General features: G+C 33.3%; 1 protein-coding gene across 1 annotated transcript; it reads left to right on the top strand.

Annotated features, from left to right (window-relative positions):
* Window positions 1–3,940: 3,940 nt before the first annotated feature.
* LOC117925194 (protein S-acyltransferase 24-like) lies at window positions 3,941–16,201 on the top strand. Its single transcript, XM_034844122.1, has 13 exons — window positions 3,941–4,442; window positions 5,007–5,147; window positions 5,560–5,672; window positions 6,222–6,301; window positions 6,444–6,610; window positions 10,230–10,368; window positions 10,456–10,555; window positions 13,091–13,148; window positions 13,375–13,452; window positions 13,555–13,653; window positions 14,136–14,214; window positions 14,311–14,459; window positions 15,659–16,201. The coding sequence occupies exons 1-13, from the start codon at window positions 4,152–4,154 to the stop codon at window positions 16,073–16,075; spliced, it is 1,911 nt and encodes a 636-aa protein (XP_034700013.1). The 5' UTR covers window positions 3,941–4,151; the 3' UTR covers window positions 16,076–16,201.
* Window positions 16,202–20,641: the final 4,440 nt, after the last annotated feature.

Genomic DNA, 20,641 nt, shown 5'->3' with positions numbered 1-20,641 from the left:
TAGTAGAGAAGGGAAGAGAAGAAGCAACAAAATGCTCTGTATCGTTCTCATTCATTATTTGAAATATGTGTAGGAAAACTTTAGATATAGGAGGCTGGAAACAAAGAATGCTATAACTAATCTGTAGCTAACCTGTAACTAATTCCAGCACATCCTCTAACAATTGTTTAACAAACTAACATAATCTTATTTCTCACAGTTAAGAGAACTTTAATAGGTATCATCAAAGAAAGTGGAAGATGGATTTGGTATGGATAATGTAGTAGTGGTGAACGACAGAGGTAGAGAGAAAATCACAAGATTATGTGATGACAATATGAGACTAGATTTTCAGTTTATCCATAATAATATTGCACGTGTATTACACGACATTTTGAACAACTGCTATGAGCTCAAAATGAATCAAATTAATAATTTCATATTGCTTCTTGATGTATCCAAGAGCATTTCATGAGTAAGATTATTCATAAATTAATTTTTATTTATTGTTTTAATTTATATTAATTATTAATTATTGGTTTCATTTGTTGTACAGTGATGTTTTTACGACCATACGTAAGCATCCTTTATTTATGACCCTTTCTTGTCGTACTACTTTTCGTTTGCTCGCCCACATATCTCTGCTTCAATATAGCAGATCATCAAACGCGTTGGCCTTTAGGAAGACTTTGACACATATTTCTGCAAGATATCCATGATTAGCTCTTCATAGACCCAATGAGTGAAAAATAATAATAGACCAAATTATAGTCAAGAATTGAAAAGGGTTTTGGCATGACCAAGTTCTCATTATTCAAATTACCTTTGGTCATTTTTTTTTTCTTCATGGGGAATCTTGTAGCTCATGATGCCGTGACAAGTTTAATTTATTTCTATTTTATTAATACATTATTTTTTTATATATAAATATAAAAGATGTATGTGTTAATGTAATGTAGGGAAATGCTCAAATTTTAGACGAAGAGTTAAACATTTTTTGGTCTGGTTTTCTTGGGATGGTATTCTACATGCTACTAGCATTTCACATTAATTTGATTAACACTACGTGTTGCATTTCCATCATTTTTTTTACAACTAAAAGGCATTAAAGAAGATTTTAAACCATTTTTAAGCAAAAATTTCCACATGGCATGATTTAACTCCAATGAATATAGAAGTTTGCTATTTAATGGTCGAGTTAGAGAATAATTAAACAAAATTATGGTATTTTGTTATTTTATTCTTAATAATTTCTAATTAAAAATTGTTTGTTGTTCATATTCTTTTGAGACACTACTTTATATATAAAACATTCTTTTTGCCTCTTTTGAGTAATTTAATTCTAGCCCCTTCTATCTAACATCATTTTTTTAACAAGGAGGTGCGAGTGATATATTGATTAAACACATGACTATGTACTTTCTTATTACTATAAATCTTTTTGTTACTGACAAATCAATTGATAATCAATTTTCCGAAGGAAAAAAAAATATTTTTTCTTTACTCCTTTTGGTAGCATAACCGAACCAATGATGGAATTTATACCTTGAGGGGATGAAGTAACAACAAATTTTAAAATTCAAGTAAAGGTCATGATGAGACAAGTTGTTTATCATTATGATAGGTGTCAAATGAAAAATAAATAAAAGAAAAGAGTAGGGGGAAGAACCTTGGTAGGTATAGTTTTTTTAAATTTTGAGTTGAGACCATGTTAGAGTTGGGTTTGTTGAGTTAGTAAGTTAGTGTCGGTTAAATTCGAGTCAAGTCAGGTTACTTCTACCTTAAATATCTTTTTAAAATCTATTCTATATAATATATTTTTAAAACATATTCTCTATATATTTATACTAAAATTAAATATAAATAAAGTTTCTCTAACAAAATTAAATCCTATATAGTATATCATAATTTAATATTTTATTAAAAAATTAAAAATTAATGTTTTGTTTAATTATCAGAAAGTGTTAAAAAACTAAAAAAAAATGTTAAAATTTTTTTTTCTCATGCTTGATTTTATTATGAAAATTATATATAAAAAATCAAATATAATTAAAATTAATTAGAAATTTATACATTTTAAAATCATTTTATATTTATATAATGAAGGAAAATAAGTGGAATTAATTTAAAGAAACGTTAAAAAATTAATTGATTGATTTAAATTTTTTTTTTCTTATGTTTTCTTTTCTTCAACTTTTTCTTTCTCTTATATTTTATGGAAACCAAATATATCCTAAAGTGTCATTGGGTACACTTTTTATTTTTTATTTTTAAAATTAAAAAATAGAAATATAACAATTTTTATATGAAAATTATGATTTCCTTACATCTTTAAAAATTATTTTTAAGTTATGTTTGATTCTCGTAAAATATTAAGTAAAAAGTATTTCATAGAAAATGATTTTTTTTCCATATTTGATTGTAGAATAAAGATACTTAAGAAAATAAAAAATAATTTTATGACTTTAAATCTATTTTTTTTTCTATTTTCTCTCCCTTGAATTTTTCCTCCAATTGAATTCAAAATATTTGGGTCAACCCGTCAAAATGGTATATCAACTTAATTTTCTTAATCATACATAAAAAAAATTAAAAAATATATATATAAAATAAAAAAACATGATAAAGAATAATTTGAAAACTAGGAGTCTAGGAGACATCACCCATGCAGGCCACTAAGAACTACAGTCAAAAAGATGGTTTTTGGTCCCAACTCCCAACTTTTGTCCTTTTTTTGTGTGGGTATGATCAATAAAGATGCTTTTCCTTGTACAGAGTTTCATCTCTCCTTGCATACGTGGAAAAAATAAGTTGAATGCTGCCAATTTCCGTCCAAACGAAACCTACACTCAACAATTAAACCTTTGCCCTGCCGCAAATAAGGCCGGCCTTTTCTCGCTCTCCAAATTTAATAAATATAACCATTAGGAAATATGATTGATTTGAATGTCTTGGCTTGGTCTACACCTTCCTCTTATTATTATTATTATTATTTGAATTGAGTAGACACAAATGGTTGCAATCATGACGACTTGGTTGGGAAGGCAAAGAGAATGAAATAAATAATTTTAAGTCACTCTTGAAAGGGAAAAAAAAAACATTGAGAACTGCTTTTTTAGCTTTGACAATTAAAAATTATTTAATAATAGAAAATAAAGTATTTTTAAAAATATTTTTTAATATTTTAAAATATATTTAACTATATCGAGTGATTAATTTTAATTATTATACATATTTATGTAATTATTTTTTAAAAATAATCCTAAAAAATAATTAAAAAATATATTTTTAAAATATTTTATTTTTTATTTTCAAAAATCATAATATTCAAAGATATAATTAATATAAGATGATTGATGATACCATGTCTATAAAATAGTATTTTTAATGCCAAAAGACACCCTTCTTCAAATGATATTTAAATTGGACCACAAAAATAAATAATCCATGCCTTGACTTTGGCTCTCATTCGTGCAATCTTTGAATACGCCTTGAGGTCGTGTATGCGGATTGACCACGTCCACGCTTCAAATTTATTTTTCTTGAATTATTTTAAAAGTTTTCCAAATTTAATTTATGCAAAGGTTTGGCGATCTTGAGAAAAGATGGTGTGATCTGGCTCCGGTTAAGTAGCCTAGATGTCTTATTTGCTAATAGAAAGTCGTAAGGGTCTTAATCCAGGTGATACTACTTGTGGGAGAAAATTCTGAACACGCTTATGAAAATAGGAGATCATTGGTACGTTGACTTTTATGAAAAAGCTAATTTATGCGACTAAAAAAAAAACTGAAAATTCTAAAAAATGAATATTGTTAGTTTGTTTGATTGGTTTCACTGAAGATAAGGGAAAAAAAAAAAAATTGAAATAAATTATACACAGAAAGGGGAATGAGGAATAGAGATGGGAAAAGAAGAGGCAAGTGGGGTTGTCCCCACCATAATTCACCTCAGTCAACACGGACGGGCATAGAGCCATAGACGACCCTAACCCCTATCTCTGCCTTTCTCTCGCTACTCTTCCAGGAAAAACCCTAGAACCTCCGATCTCAAGTTCCATATTCGTAAAAAAGAAAAAGCCATTAAAAAAAAATTTAATATCAAGATTTGATCATTTTCCTTTCGTCTATTTCAACACTTCCTTGTATGTGACGTTGTCACTCTAGTCTCATCCAATGTCGTCGGAGATCGAGGTCGTTGACGAAGTCGAATCCCGTGATCCGGCGATAAATGGAGGGGGGGCCGCCGGAGGTGGTTTTTCCGGGGAACCGAGTGGGATCGGCGCTGCCGATGAGAGTCTTCGGAATGATGTCTACACGGCGGCTGCTTATGGGGATATGGAGAAGTTGCAGAGGTTGGTGGAGTTCGAGGGCTGTTCGGTTTCCGAGCCGGATGGGCTTGGGTACTATGCTTTGCAGTGGGCGGCTCTGAATAATCGAACCGCGGCTGCGCAGTATATCATCGAGGTTTTCATTCCGTTGTTTATGACCTTCTTCAATTTTGGATTATTATTGTTTTGAGATGTGGGTTTGGTTTGTTTTGCTATTGGGTTGATCGGGTACTGAGAACTTTGAGGAAATTTGAGAGCGGAAGAAGTATGAACTTTTGTGTTTCATAACGATGTTTAGTTCATTAGATAAGGAATAAGTAAACTTACTTTATAAAAATGGGAACTATAAGATTTGGAGCCTTTTTCCCTTGATTTTATTGAAATTTTATTTTCTTTGTTTTCCTCTGGTTTCTCAGTAAGGGAATCGAGTATTTTTGGTGAATTTATGTCAATACACCGAATGGATCAATTGCTCTTCCTGTCAAACTTCATTCAATTGCAAAGACGTGAATTTGATTTGTTCAATGTTCTTTAGAAAAGGAAGAATTGCCTGTATCCATGATGTAATAATTTTATTACTAGTTATTTGTGTGAATTGATATTTCATTTTTTTTTTTCTCATTTCATTGAGATTGATTGCATTTGAGTGGGGAAATTGGAGTGTTAATTAATGGCTTATTGTTTCTGTCCTATATGACAGCATGGAGGAGATGTAAATGCAGTAGATCACACTGGGCAGACAGCACTTCACTGGTGTGCTGTGCGGGGTGCAATCCAGGTTGCAGAGCTATTACTCCAAGAGGGTGCTCGGGTTAACACAGCTGATATGTATGGCTATCAGGTTGGTTTCAACTATGGTTGTCCTCTCTTTCAAGGGTAGATAGGATTTTCTTGAATATGGGTTTCGGGTGAAAGTTGTGATTTGAATTTTGATTAAACACTCTGATTAAACTGTCTTACTACTGATTTAGAATGGAATATCTATAGTGGGCTATATAATAGTTGGCACAGATAATTGTAAATGCATAACAATTCAACTAAACATGAATTGCAGCTAATTAGTGTAGAATAATCATATTGAGGATTTTGATAGTTCAGCTTAGACTACATTCTTATGAACCTATACATGGATAAAGGATCCGGTAATTCTGATTCAATTTTATTTCTCTATCCTGTGTTGTATGTGCTTCTCATATTGGCATTGGGCTTTGCCATATTTTAATGGGTTTTTTTACTTTCTCTCTCTTTTGCAGACAACACATGTTGCAGCACAATATGGTCAGACTGCTTTCCTATACCACATTGTTACAAAATGGAATGCTGATCCTGATGTTCCTGATAATGATGGAAGAAGTCCTTTACACTGGTGCGTGAAAATTTTCAGTTACCTATGTTTTGATTGTTGAAAAGTAGTATATGAAAGTAGGCTTCACTGTCTAATCACATTCATGTAATGGGTCTATTAATTTGTGGTTGTTGATATTAAAGTTATAATAAGTCCTTGAACAAGTGCTGACAAGAGTCCAATATAGGATGCATCTCATATTTATTATCATTTTCTGGATTTTGTTGGTTCTTGATTTGGTTGCAAAATTTGTCTATCAATTAGCTGAAAACTGCTTAATGTGAAGATAACTGATTATCTTAAATTTCGATGTCACCATTACAGTCATTTTCTATTGCTTATTTGTTCTAGACACTCATTGTTTTGGTTTTCATTTGAATTTACATACTAGTAATGGTTTCCAATACTTGGACTACATGCTCAACACAAAAGATAATGACTGCTTCAGATATGGCTTGTTGTGATGGGAAAAATCCTTATATTTTTTTTTTGTGCATGAAAATAGGAAAACTTTCAGCATGAGATACTTACAGCTGAAATTCTGTAATATTTTTCTCTGGAGAATTGTAGGGCTGCTTATAAAGGTTTTGCCGATTGTATACGTCTTCTTTTATTTCTGGACGCATATAGGGGACGCCAGGATAAAGAGGGTATGCTTTGATGCTCAGCACCTTAATTCATATTTTTTTTTTTTCCTGAAGGAATATTTTTCTTTGTAGAAACTTACCATTTTATATCTAGAATATCTCATATTATCATCCTCTTGTTCTTGTTTCCACATTGTAACTTCAGGTTGTACGCCTCTCCATTGGGCTGCTATTAGGGGCAACTTAGAGGCATGCACAGTGTTAGTGCAGGCTGGGAAGAAGGAGGACCTAATGATGACCGACAATACTGGCCTTACACCAGCACAACTGGCTTCTGATAAGAATCATAGACAAGTTGCTTTTTCCTTGTACGTGTTCCATAACCGAAACACTTTAAATTGGTTAGTAATGTTTCTTTGATAAGTAGTTCCTTTCAATAGTTTTACCTAAATATAAGTTTTCAAAACCGTCTCTTAGTGCTGACTTAGGAGATCTTCTTTGGGGAGAGAGAAGCTGTTTTCTGTTTCCTTCTACACATGGAAAGAATATCTGCTATATGTTCGTGACACTCTTGCTCCTTCGAATTTTTAGAATTGATACAAGATTTACCAGATGACTGTCCTGAATATATGAGAAAGGGTCTTTGTGAGGGATGGTTTAAGATATTATGCCATAGTGTCATAGTATCTTTATCAGGAACACCCTGTACAAATGTTGACCTATGTTCCAAAGCGTAATAGAGGAGTTTCTATCAGTGTTTTTAGAGGCGTTAGTGAGGTGCGCTTCAGGGCACACCTCAGAGCGAAGCGTTCCGAAAATGTGTAGAAGCTTTCAAAAGAAAGCTAGATTTGCAAAAGGCATGTGCCTGTGGAGTCCAACCATACCTAAGGTGCACTTCCAGCACACCCTTCAACATGCTGGAATATGAGGCGTAAGCCTTCTAGGTGTTGTAGAGATGGCTGGACCAAATAAATAAATCCATTTAAAAGGAAAAAAAAGGATGTCTTTTAACCCAAAACAGCTTGTGGAGAATGAAATCAAAGGATAGGAGGGGAAAAAAACAAAAACCTAACCCAAACTTTGACCTTATTGTCGACGCCACATCTTAGGCTTCTCCACACCATTGGCAGTGGCTCACTCCGGCCAAGGTAGTGTTGACATCTTCACTTTGCATCTGGTGAGATCTTTGCATGCACTCCTCAGTTATTCCCTCTGCATTCTCATTTCCATTCTTTCTTCTTAGTCCTTCCTACATCTAATTCCTTCTCCGATGTTCTTCTTTATAATCTACCGATTTTTTTTTTTCCCTTCCATTTTATATTTTTCCCTTTTGTTTTTTGTTTATTAACATTAAAAACATGTTTTAATGAAAAGACCTCTTTTGTTTGTTTGTTTTTTTTTTTTTTTTCCCTTTTTACGTAGTAAACTCCCAAATTAGATAAAATTAAGATAATTAATAATTGATTTTATTTTGCTGGGATCAAATTTGATAATTAATAATTGATTTTATTTTGTTTAGATCAAATTTGATAATTGATAATTAATTTTTTCGAATAGAAAAAAATAAAATTAGTTAATTGATTATCTTTTTTTTTTTTTAAATTCTTTAATTATTATGTTTTTCAAATGGCAAAAAATATACAATTTTTATGTCTTTAATTGACTTGTTTTAAGGATTTTTATTTATTCTATTTTATTTTTATTTTTTATATATTTTAAATTATTTTTTTAATATTTATTCATTATAAAAGTGAGGGTATCAAAAGGCTTTTGCCTCAACACTTTGCCTTGCCTCATAGACACAAAATGCTTTGTCTTACACTTTTGCCTTTAAAAACCTTGGTTTCTAGTGATAGGATCATGATATTTTGGAGTTTTTGGAAGGATTTTACATGTCATTACCAGATTAAATATTTACTTGCCAATGGAAAAAAGTTCCTGTGCTCCTTGATTTGACTAACCATTTTCTATAACCAACTAACCTGCTAGAATATATTCTTATTTTGATAGATGTCATACTGTATCATTTGCATCAGCAGTTTAGGGTTAGGTAGCACTGGTATCTTCTACTCTTATGCTTTTTAAATCATGTTCATGTGAGTGGAATATCATTGTAACAGATTTTGGATTATGGTACATTGGAGAATACTTGTGCAAGTTAACCAAGTAGATATCCAATGAATTTCTTTATTGATCAACCAGTGTAAGCGGCATTGTAGTCAATTATTTGTACTCATCCAATTCCAAGTTCCTGTCATAGGCTCTATTGGAAGATTTATTCTTTGTGAGAATAGAATGCATTTTGAAGAGGTAGAATATAGGCAGAGGAAGAGTTCAAAGATAGGATGGTGTGAAAGCCTCAAAGCCATCACACCTGAAAACCAAAATCATTTCTAAAGTGAAAGCATCCTCAGCCGAGAGAATCCATTTTAGAAGTGGATGATTTCAGAATCTGCACAAGGAATTCAACCACAATTTTGGAAAGAATAGTCCACTTACTTTTTTTTGATAGGCAAAAAGAATAGTCCACTTACATGGACTTCTGTTATCCTTTCTAATCCTATTAATCACATAAGAGATATTGTATATCGGTTTTATTCCTAAGTGTTAAGTCATACATATTTTGAACTTGTTTTGTAGATATTAGCCTCTTAGCACAATGAATTTATGTGTACATTATCCAGTGTAACTTCTTTGGAATTTTAACAAAACATTTACATACAAGGGACCAGTACTTAGGAAAGTAGGGGTTCAACCTAGGTGGGTTGACCCAACCTAACCTGAAGTTTAGGTAGGTTTGGGCTAGTATTTTTAATACTTGGGTTGAGTTGACCTTGGGCCAAGGGTTTAGGCGACCCAAGCCTAACTCAAACCCGATTTTATTATTTTATAATATTTTATATACTTTTAAATAATATTAGAGAAAAAAATATCAAATTTAATTCTGTCATGTATCATTTCATTTTTCTACAAAGATGGATAGATTTTTTTTTGGTTACTACCTCAAAATAATGTGTCATTTGCTATTTAAATTTTGGTATAAATGTATCAAAGATAAATTTTTAAAAATCATTATGGGTGGGTTCAATACAACCAACCCTACCTCACTCGTATCTAACTTATATAACCTAAACAATCCCAATCTTGAGCCTAATTTGAACTTGGGAAAATGAAGTTTAGTTTGGCTCAGGTTAGGCACCTTAGGTTAGAGGTCAGGCTGGGTTTGGGTTGGTGTTGGGTGTTTATTAATTCGAGTTGAGCTCAGATTGGCTGCAAGGCACAAACCCAACCCGACCTTAAGGAGGGCCAAGTTGGCTGGAAGAAATTACTGGTGCATGTATGTGATTAAAACAGAAGGCCATCCTGTGCTTGCAACAAGACAAAGCAGTAAATGACATCAATAGTAGGTGTGTTGTGGATCAAAGGTTATAGGTTTTCTTTTTTTGGAGTGGTGTAGATCTTCCTTTTTCTTTGGCGCCTCTTGTATACCGTGTGTGTACATTGGGCATGCCCCCTTTTGTTAGGCGCTTTTTATATGGATTTTTTGTTTGCCTGTCAAAAAATGATATAACAAGGCCACTCCTGTCTTTTCCCTCTTTGCTTGTATACGTTTCCATGATTATTATATCTCATTCATTTCTTTGAAGCTTGCCATTTTCTATGACCTTATATCCTTGCTAGTTGTAGCCACCATTTATCCTTGTAGCATTTCAACAGTAAGAAATATTGAATCTGAAATCAACTTGTAATTCCTTAAATAGTACCTTTCTAGGATTTTCTCTTCTAGTGCTGTACAAATTTCCCTTCATATATGGGCACCTGTTATTGGTTTGAGATATTGTTTCAAAAAGAATTATTATGTGTGCTTATAGAATTTGATGAAATCTACGGCGCTTTCAATACCATCAATCATTACCTATCAAAAAAAGAGAGAATTTTCTTAAATCTATCATTCTACAAGTTATATGTTCTGATAAATCTGACTCTTCAGGGAAATGCTAGGAGATTGCTAGACAAACGATGTGATGGGAACAGCCGCCTTGGACAACTTTCAAAATTAGGACTTGCACCGATTCTTTGGTGTATAATCTTACTTCTACTTGTGACCTATATTCATTCAGCCATCATTGGTATTTTCCTTGAACCTTGCATGTGATGGAACTGGCCTTTTCTATCAATATTGTACTTATACTGCTTTGTTTTTTCTATGGCTGTAGCATCAGAACTGCCCGGGTTAACGGCTGGCTTTGGCCTCCTTGCATGGTTTGGTGTCTTCCTTGCAAGTGCTGGATTAGTTATGTTTTACAAATGTAGCAAGTATGCCCTATGCACCTTTTTTTTTTCCCAGTATGGATTCTATAAAGTACTTGATTTAGGTTTTCATAAAAAGAAAAATAGTTATCATTGAAGAGTTGAGTTTTCTGATGTTGGCTCTATTAACTACAATGACTTTACTAATATTGCTGACTCTTCATTTGCACCCTTTTCTTGAAAATGTGAGTATTGTAGGGTGTAATTGATATTCCTTTTTTGCTTTATTTTTCTGAATCCATCTTTATATGGATCATGGATCAAATGTACTGTCAGCTTTGCGCCCTCTCCCCCACCAACAAAAAAAAAAAAAAAAAGAGGAAAAAATCCAAATAAATCTTGTAACTTTTTTACTTCTTCAATGTTCAGGGTCCATATATATATTTTTTTTCATAGGTAAATGCACTGGAAAAATTTATATAAAAAAGAGAAAATGGCGCCCAAAGGCCAACCCAAAGTATACAAGGAGTATACAAGAGGCCCCTAAAGGCAAGAACAAAAAAAGAGGGGATACAAAAAATTTCACCAACCCTCATCTAGACTAACCAATCAAAAAAGTTGATTATAGGTAAAGGTCCTTCATCTATTCACAATTAATCCAAGACAAAAAATTACATGCAAAAGAATTTTTCATTATTTGAATCAAAAGTTCCCCATTTTCAAAAGTAATTTGTTTCTTTCCTTCCAAACCGACTAAAAGAGACATAAGGGAGCTGTCATCCAAACCTTTCTACGCTTCTTGCCCCCAAAGGAACCATGCCAACCAAGGAGGGTCTTTCTAATCGAAAAAGGGAAGACCCACATCACACCAAAAAGAGCAAATAATAACTTCCACAAAACCCTAGCCTTGGTGCAATGGATTAGAATATGAACAATAGGCTCTTCTTCAACACAACAAAGGAAATATCTGTTGGCTATGGATCACCCCCTCTTTTTTAGTTGATTCAAGGTTAAAACCTTACCCCACAAAGCTTCCCAAGTAGAAAAGCTCACCTTAGTAGGAACACAAGGGCTCCAAATGATGCTCCTCAGAAACGGTATTGCACTTCTAAGCTCAAGAGCACTATAAAGGGACTTAACAGAAAATTTCCAGTTCTTAGTCTCTTTCCATGGCACCCTATCCTCCATATTGGTAACTTGCCTCTTTCCTTGTATTGTCAAAAGAAACCTCTCTGCCACCTCCACCTCCCAATCATTGAAGGGCCTAGAGAACCAAGGATTCCACCCTTCCACCTCATCCGTAGAGTCCCAAAACTCTGTTGCCCAAGCCTCTTTTGAAGCCGTTAAGCGCCATACAAAGAAAGGAAAGAATCGCATAGTGCATCGTTCCCACACGAATTGTCCTTCCAAAATCTCACTCTTCTACCATCCCTCATAGAGAACACAATTTTGTCATGCAATAAAGACTCTTCCTTCCTGATTTCCTTTCATAACCCCACACCATACCCTTCCTCACTTATCGGGTAGGCCACCCACCTTCTTTCTCCCTAAACTTCCTACTAATAACTTGCTTCTAAAGAGTGTCCTTTTCTACAATAGGGGCCTATTGAGTGTAGATAGACTTCTAACACCCAAGCCATTCTTCCTTTTATCTGAACAGACAATCACCTACTTTACAAGATGGGGCTTCCTCTCTAAAGCTCCCCCGCCCCAAAGAAAGTCCCTTTGGATTTGCTCCAATCCCAATCTAACCATTTGTTGCATATTCATCAAAGACATGAAGTAAATGGGCATGCTAGACAAAGTACTTCAAATGAGAGTGATTCTCCCTTAGGTTCCATATATTAATACATATTGTTCAGAATTTCTGGTTTGTGAAAAATGTTCTATTTGTTGAATTGGTGAGGTTCTAGCACCTCGAATAAAATGTCATTTGCAATCCCAAGTCTGTAAGCTGACTTAACTGTGAAGATGAACTTTATTCATTTATTTAGTGGGTGTTTGGTAAATCAATTTAATAACTTAAAGTGACTTAATAACCTAATTTAAGTCATTAAGTAAATTAAGTATGTTTGGTAAAATAACTTAATGGTATGACTTAAAGTAAAAACAACTTTAAGTAATAAGTAAAAATAATTAACTTATTCTAAAGTTCACATATTCATTTTACCTTTTTATTCTCATTTACCCTAGTTACCTCTATGATCTCTTTTACTACTCCACAACACCTCCATTGTTACTCGACCTCCTTTACCCTAATTATAATTTATGAGAATAAATATGTCAATTTGATGATTTAGAATAAATTTTAGGTTAATTTTATCGAACAACCTTAATACATAAAATAAAAATTAAGTAATAAGTTTAAAGTCAACAACTTTAGTATAATTTAATTGAAAGTCAACTTAAGTCATTAAGTATTAAGTTTTACCAAACATCCCCTTACAAAGAAGATAAAGTATGTATCTTGTTCTCATTTCACTAGTGACCTCTTGCTATTATTTTTCTAACACGTAGCAAAACCAAACGGTGAATTTTCTAACACATTGTAGGAGCATGATTGTCTCACTTGATTTTTGGTCTGTATTCCTTTGTTCACAGCAAGGATCCTGGTTTCATTAGAATGAACGTAAATGATCCACAAAGTATGAAAGATGAGGTGAGTTGTGTTCTTTACCATTCAACCTTTTTTAGTTGAAACCATTTTCTGTAGTTGTGTTGACTTGATATTTGTGCATTTGGGCCCTTAAAGTTGATGGGTCTTTCCTTCTCTGAGTGCTTTTTCGATCAAGTTTTCGGAGTTTCTTTTTTCCTTACCAATTAATTTTGTAAATAATGTGTTCATTTATGTTTTTAAGTGTGTCTAATCTATTATGTTTTAATAGGAACCTCTACTGAAGATTGAGATAAACAATCCTGCCTTGCTAGCTGGGAATTGGTCTCAGCTATGTGCTACATGCAAGGTGCCTTTACTTCTGGTTTTTGTTGCCTTTTTTGTATGACTTGTTCAACATTTGTCTATTCTAACTTCAGCCTGATGCGATTCCTATTCGATTTGTTATTAGATTGTCAGACCTCTTCGTGCAAAGCACTGTTCCACCTGTGATCGATGTGTTGAACAGTTTGACCATCATTGCCCTTGGGTATCTAATTGCATTGGCAAGGCATGTACACACTTATGAATCTCATCTTTAACTTCTTTCTCCACCCTCATGTTTTCTCTATGGAAGAAGCTCAAGATTTCTGCTATTTCAGTACCAAGTAAAATTTATGATATTATGTCTAATATACATGCATGAAGTTGGAGTCGATTGATCACACTAGTGATTTCTGTAATGAAATCCATCCAGATGGGATGGTCATAAATGTGCTTTTATTGCTCCTCTGCTATTTGTGAAAGTTTCAACTGCTTATGGATGAATCTCATGGGTGGATGGTTGTAATAAGTTCAGTGCATCTTATTGTATAAAAGATTTTCTAGGCTGGACTACTATCCCATCTCAATGTTTTTACACCATGCCTTTGGGAATGGTATTGATTTCATCATGTTTCAGTTCACTGTCTCATTTCTTTTCTTTTCCCATTATTAATATGTATCTTCCTTCTATTGATTTATTTGTTCTGAACTGTTCAACTTGTGATACAGAAAAACAAGTGGGATTTCTTCTTGTTTCTTGTTCTAGAAGTTTCCGCCATGTTGATTACTGGATCAGTTACTCTCACAAGTATGTGTTTAATTGGCTTCATTTTCAAGCTATTTTTCAAAGTCAGCAAAATTGTTTTTGGTTTGATATGCTTAAGGAAATAATTGTTGCATGCAGGAATTTTGACTGATCCGGCAGCTCCATCTTCTTTTGGAGCATGGATGAATTATGCTGGTAGACATCATATTGGTGCCATATCGTTTCTGATTGTGGATTTTTTCCTCTTCTTTGGTGTGGCTGCCTTGACAGTTGTACAAGCTTCTCAGGTATGTGTCTAGAATCTTCCAACTGCAGTACCCTATAAAAAAAAATAAAATCTTCCAATGGTAGTATTTTCAATCATTTTTCATATTGGACTATGATATTTTAATAATTTTGGAGGATTTTTAGGCTTAATTTTTGTGGTTGTCATGCAAATGTCTATCTATATTAAGTTTTTTAATATCTGTTTTCATCAAAGGTTTTGCTCTGTTGGTATTTAATACACAGTAAATAGTTTTCTTGATGTCTGGATACTGGGAGAGTTTGAGCTCGGTAACATGGTTATTGAGTTTAGGATTTTTTTCTACCCTATGAATGTTCTCCCTCTCTTTTATCCATGATGAAGTTCTCATCATGATTAATCCTTTCCTCTATTTTCTTTAAATTTTGTCCACTGCTGGTAAACCTAGATGCAGGCTTTTTGCATCTCAGTGCACTGATGCAAGACATCTATATTAGTTCAGTTGCCATAAATTTTTTTCTTGGATGTCAACTTGTTTTGAAAATCCATAGAACATCCTCAAAATTTGGTGAAACCTCAGGGAGCATGTGGTGGAAATGTTACAAAGAAACTTAACAGATCAGAAAAAACATGGTCATTTCCCTCTGGGAATTTTTATACAATCTTCAAAACAAAATTGCCTGTTATTTGGTTAAAGTTTATTGAAATTTACTTATCAAAAAAAAAAGTTTATTGAAATTTAGGATTATTTGGAATCTAGAAAACAAACTATGATGTATGATTCTAGAATTCATGTTACCATGGGGTTCATAGAATAACATGCTTGAGGCTTTGATGGTAATGAATTTTCTTTTGCAAATTTTGGGAAGCCACTTTCTGAGAAATACTTGGTTTTCTGCTGCTTAATTTATATCTTATTTGTGTAATTACTGCTATGATGTTGCCTGCTGATGTTGCAATCATAATTATATTACAGAAAAGCAATCTTCTTTTTTTTTGCTTAAAACAAATGGACTCTCTGTTTCCCTACATTCTCCTTGTATCCTGCTGGATATAGGGTTTCTGTTAAAGTCAAAACTGGCTTCTTCTGCTTTTCATGGTTTAAATATTTATTGAATGGTTTGTCTCTTTTCTGTTTTTACAGTACTTTTTCCATCCTTTCAGCTGCCAATAGAATCTTAATTGTTGAAGTTATATGTTAAAAGCGAGATGCTGATTTTGGCAACTTTCTTTTTGCTGCAGATATCGCGCAATATTACAACAAATGAAATGGCTAATGCAATGCGCTATAGCTATCTTAGAGGGCCTGGTGGTCGGTTCAGGAACCCATACGATCGTGGGTTGAGGAAGAACTGTTCAGATTTCCTGATCAATGGCTACAATGAAGATGAGGAACACATTGAAGAACCAGCTCATTCCGATGGAATTGGAATGATGCAGATGGCTAGGAACTCAAATCTCCAAAATGGAGATGCCCTTTCCCATCATACCAATGGCAATGGCCATGTCGCTATCAATGTGAAGAACTGTAGGTCCCATCATGGCCATGTTCATTCATCGCATTGCAGCCACAGTAACCATGGCAAGACTGAGAGTGTCCCTCTGGGCTTGGGTATTGGGCTTGGAAGGAACAATACTCGTTCTGTTGTAGCCTCATGATTGAGTGCCCTCCCCTCCCTCTCCTGTTGTAGGCCTTGTGATTGAATGCCCTGTTTTGTATTATAACCACAATGCATCATCTTGAGTTTGGCATAATTCAATTGATTATTACTCTTTTCTACCCAAGTGCTCTTGTTCTCGTTTAATTTATTTGTCATTTCACACATGGGCTGATGACCCCTTTTTTTGTGATATTTTCCCCTGAACAAGACAGCGGGTGAGGCTGAAACAGGCAAAGTCGCGCCATCGAATCCTTTAAATTAGTTCATGATTTAGACACCATCTCAAAATCAAACCATTTATTACTTATTCAAAACTTTATTTTCCGCCTCTCTATTTAAAGGGTGTCACACCCTTAAATAAATTAAATACCCCCTTTATTTTTTAATTGAAATAAAGAAGACAAAATGTGCATCTCTTTGTGATGTTTCCGATCAGTGATAACTGACACGAAAGCCTATGGTTTGGTTTGGTCAAGTAATTAATTACTCAAAAATTGTTTCATGTGAGTGACTCTTAAACATTATTGTCAGGTGTCAGCAACATGTAACAATCACTCTTCTGAGGTGGCTGTAATTTTTGGAGACACTCTTGTTTTGATCATTTTTGTCTTTGATATAAAAAAATGATGAATTTTCTTGAAAATATATGCACTTAATTAATTTCAATAATCACATTTTATATCTTTAAATTGAGGAAAAAATAAAAATAGTAAATTTAATTTATCCATTTTGCGTAAAATCAATAGAATATAGAATAAATCAATATTTGATTTTTTTAAAAAGAATTACTACTACAATTAATAATTTTTACTTTTTCACTGGTATAAATAATTTCTTTTTTTTTCTTTTTTTGCTTTTGAGTGAATTAACAATTTGAATTCAAGATATTTAAATTGTTAGGATGATTCACCATTTTTTTTCCCTTTAATAGTTAATAATAGTTATTTATTTACATTTCTCAAGTAAACGAATAAAATTGTTAATTAACTTGATCATAATAAATTTGTTTAATTAATTTCATTATCATAATTTATTTGTTTCCATTTCAAAAATTAAATAAAAAATTATTTCAATTTTAATCTTTTTATATTAAATAAAATAATATAAAAATAAAAATTCATTTATTTTAATTAAGATAATACAAAATACCATATTTCATTTTGGATGGGAAAAAGTTACTGAGATTATATATATATATATATGAGGTTTTTTAATTTTGTAAATGTGTTAGAACTCTTTGAATTAAAAAATAAACAATACCTATATAATTTGGTACATATTGTTATAAATAATATTAGAACTAATTCCAATTCTGAGAGGATTTATTTGATATTATTGGAGATATTTATCAATTTAACATCGTAATTTATATTACATGAGATTATCTGTGATAGGAAAAAAGTTATTTGGTCGATGCATGCATGTACCAAATCCAAATCATCTGATTTATAACCCTAATGATCAAATTATTTTTCATCCAAATTTGGGAAGTTTCAGTAAAAAGAAGAAAAAAATGTAATAAGAAACATTTAACCAGATAAATGTTACAGGTCGAGAGACGTGGGGCAGAAGCGTAGCACCCCCGCACCCACCGCGGAATAAATAAGAGGAAAAGAGGCCGGACATGGGACCCACACCTTCCCCTCTCACTTATCCAAAGTCCATTAACCAAAAACACGTGGCAAATATCAGACGGTTCGTACTCCGGTTCGGTGACGGCTCATTCTCACTCCTCTCGGTTCCTTCTCTCTTCTTCTTCTTTGCACTGCTTTTTCTCCCCTTTCACTTGATCCTCTCTCTCTCTTTCCCCCAACAATTCCACCGTTTCAAACTCTAAGCCGTCTATCTCTTGATTTTTCCCACTTGATTAGAGAGTTCCGTTTTCAGGTATTCTTTTGGAAGTTTTGTCGTAATTTTTGGTGGTTTTGAGTCTTCCTTTTACCTTATGTTCTGTGTTTGGTTTCCGAGAAAACGGAGTAAAATAAGGAAGGAAAAGAAAGGAGGGAGGTATCTGAGTCTTGTGATTTGTCATGTTTCTTTTTTCCGAAACTGTGAACAAAATTCTGTTAATTGCCAAATTGTTATATATACGTCTATTTATTTATTTATTTTGACGATGATTTAATATGGAAAAGGTGACGTTGAAATTAACCTTCTTGTTCTCTGCCTTTTCAAGTTCAGCACTGTTTGGTAGTTGATATGGAAAAGGTTACAATTTACATTGACGTATAAGCTCTGTTTTCAGTTCAGTACGAGACGTAGTTAATACACAAAAATTTTGTTTTGTTGAAGATATGTTTTCCTAGTTCTTTGATAAACAGAAGTGGGTGTGGCCGTCCATATGAGGACTTTTTGCATCTGATGGTATTGGTTTTCTGATTTTTGGTTTACTATGGTGGATGTGTGTTCTATGCCTCTGATGATACCGATTTTCTTATTTTGACTAACTATTTTTTTTCCTAAAGATTTGAACTACATAAATAATTGTTTTCAACAAAGCTTGAACTAAGTTATTTGTGACATTAGGTGCAATTTTGAGTTGATGATTGATTACAGTCCCTTTTCATTTCTGGGATGTGGTTTCACCTGGGGTTCTGACTTCTTCTTCTTTTGTTTTTTGGTCCTCTCTTTCACATATTCTGGTTAATGACTCATCTGGTTTGAATTTCAATATACATAAACCTGCTTCTTTCTTCTTCATGTTTTTTGCTTGGTTAAGTTTAAGCTATTAAAATGGAAATGTAAGATGTTCCTAATTTGCCTATTTGCTTATTTAGCATTTGGTTTACATCTGCGCTTCTCCTTATACTTTATTTCACTGCCTCTGCCTTTGAGAATATGCACATGGATAACTTCATTGTGTTTGTTTTTATACTTTCACCTGAAAAAGGGTTGCTTTGGCATATTGCTAAGTATGAAATACTTGATGGCTATGTTTGGTTCCCAGAAAGTTTGAGGGAAAATGCATGGAAAAAGAAAATCGAGAGGAAAAGGAAAAGGAAAGAAAAAGTTAAAGACCATAAATAATAGATGTAAAGTCAATAAATTATTTTTATATGCTATTTCAAATTCATTTCACTTATTTTATCTTTTTTATATAAACATTAAATAATTTGAAAATGCATAAATTTTTAACCAACTTTAATCATATTTGATTTTCTTTCTAATTTTTCATAGTAAAACCTAAAATGGAAAATCATTTTCCTTGACATTTTTCTCTTTCCTTAAGTACTTTATTGGAACCAAACATAGCAGATAACTCCTAATATTGATTATATAGTGTCTTGTCTGTGAAATGGGTGTAAGAATCCAGTTCTGTGAAACAGTTCCAAGTAAGTATTTTGTTGTTGGTGAATATCTTTTGTTTTAGCAAATGAGTGGTCATTGGTCTTTGATAGTTGGTACATGCAGAAGTCCTTCGCACGGATGGCTTGCTGTTGCAAAAATTTGCAACTGTTACACAACTACACCAATCCTCTTATGTGTACAATATGGTTAAAAGTGATATTTAATGGGCATCTGTGTAGGGTTTATGTTTTCCAATTACTTTACTATGCTGTACTGTCCCTTTATTTCTCCTATAGTGTGAAGTGGAGTGCTTTCCCTGACCTTTTCCCTGATCTTTGTGTACAGAAATGGGGTTCCATATCATTCTGATGCATGTTTCATGATATCAAACGGGTAATTTTCAAGCACATCGTTCAATGGGTGGAGTTTGTTCAAGGAAGAGAGACCAACAGGTTGATGAAGATGGTGTGCAGATACAGGTCTCTGGGAGGTATGGCAAAAGTGGCAGTTCAAAATGGTTGAGAACCTCCTTTTCTCGGCCTGTTATAGATTGCCAGTTAGGAAGAGAAAGTTGCCCGTCTCTGATGGAATTATGCATTCATAAAATATGCGAGGTGCTTGCTCTCTTTAGCATGTTTGTTTTAGGATCATGTTCTTTTATGGCTTTATATCTCATGCCAAACCTTATCTTTCTTTTACCTGGACAGGACATTGATAGATATACCAAATTTTCCATGCTGCCAAGGGATATATCTCAACAAATCTTCGACAAATTTGTGGATTCCCATTGTCTTACTTCTGCTTCTCTTGAAGCTTTTCGAGATTGTGCTATACAGGTGATATCTTAGAGGTGTTCTGTTCTTCCATTGATATCAGCCTTTAGTGGACCAAATTTACTTTTGACTTTTGGTCTTGTTTTTGCAGGATGTTAATTTGGGAGAATATCCTGAAGTGAATGACAGCTGGATGGATATTATTTCTTCACAAGGCTTGTCTTTACTCTCTGTTGATCTTTCTGGATCCAGTGTTACAGACGATGGGCTGAGTCTCCTGAAAGATTGTTCAAACATCCAAGCGCTTAGTTTCAATTACTGTGATCAAATTTCAGAGCCCGGACTAAAAAATATTAGTGGTAATACCCTCTGTGTGTGTGTCTACATTGGTTATATTAGTAGGAAAAAATTGTGTTGTTTCCTGATCTTTGTAGATGCCCATTTATATATTCCAAATCTATGCCCGGGAGCGAATTTTTTTTCTTCCTTGGGTGCTATAAATG

This window comes from Vitis riparia, chromosome 11 (genome assembly GCF_004353265.1).
Source record: "Vitis riparia cultivar Riparia Gloire de Montpellier isolate 1030 chromosome 11, EGFV_Vit.rip_1.0, whole genome shotgun sequence".
NCBI classification, from domain to species: domain Eukaryota; kingdom Viridiplantae; phylum Streptophyta; class Magnoliopsida; order Vitales; family Vitaceae; genus Vitis; species Vitis riparia.
This window is presented reverse-complemented; position numbering and strand designations above follow the sequence as displayed.

What these genes read in the sequence shown, in the direction of transcription:
- LOC117925194 (XM_034844122.1), top strand. Translation starts at nt 4,152, where the DNA reads ATGTCGTCGGAGATCGAGGTCGTTGACGAAGTCGAATCCCGTGATCCG. An exon ending in TATTCATTCAGCCATCATTG is followed by an intron (nt 10,369 to 10,455) that starts GTATTTTCCTTG and finishes CTATGGCTGTAG; the next exon opens with CATCAGAACTGCCCGGGTTA. An exon ending in TGGATCAGTTACTCTCACAA is followed by an intron (nt 14,215 to 14,310) that starts GTATGTGTTTAA and finishes TGTTGCATGCAG; the next exon opens with GAATTTTGACTGATCCGGCA.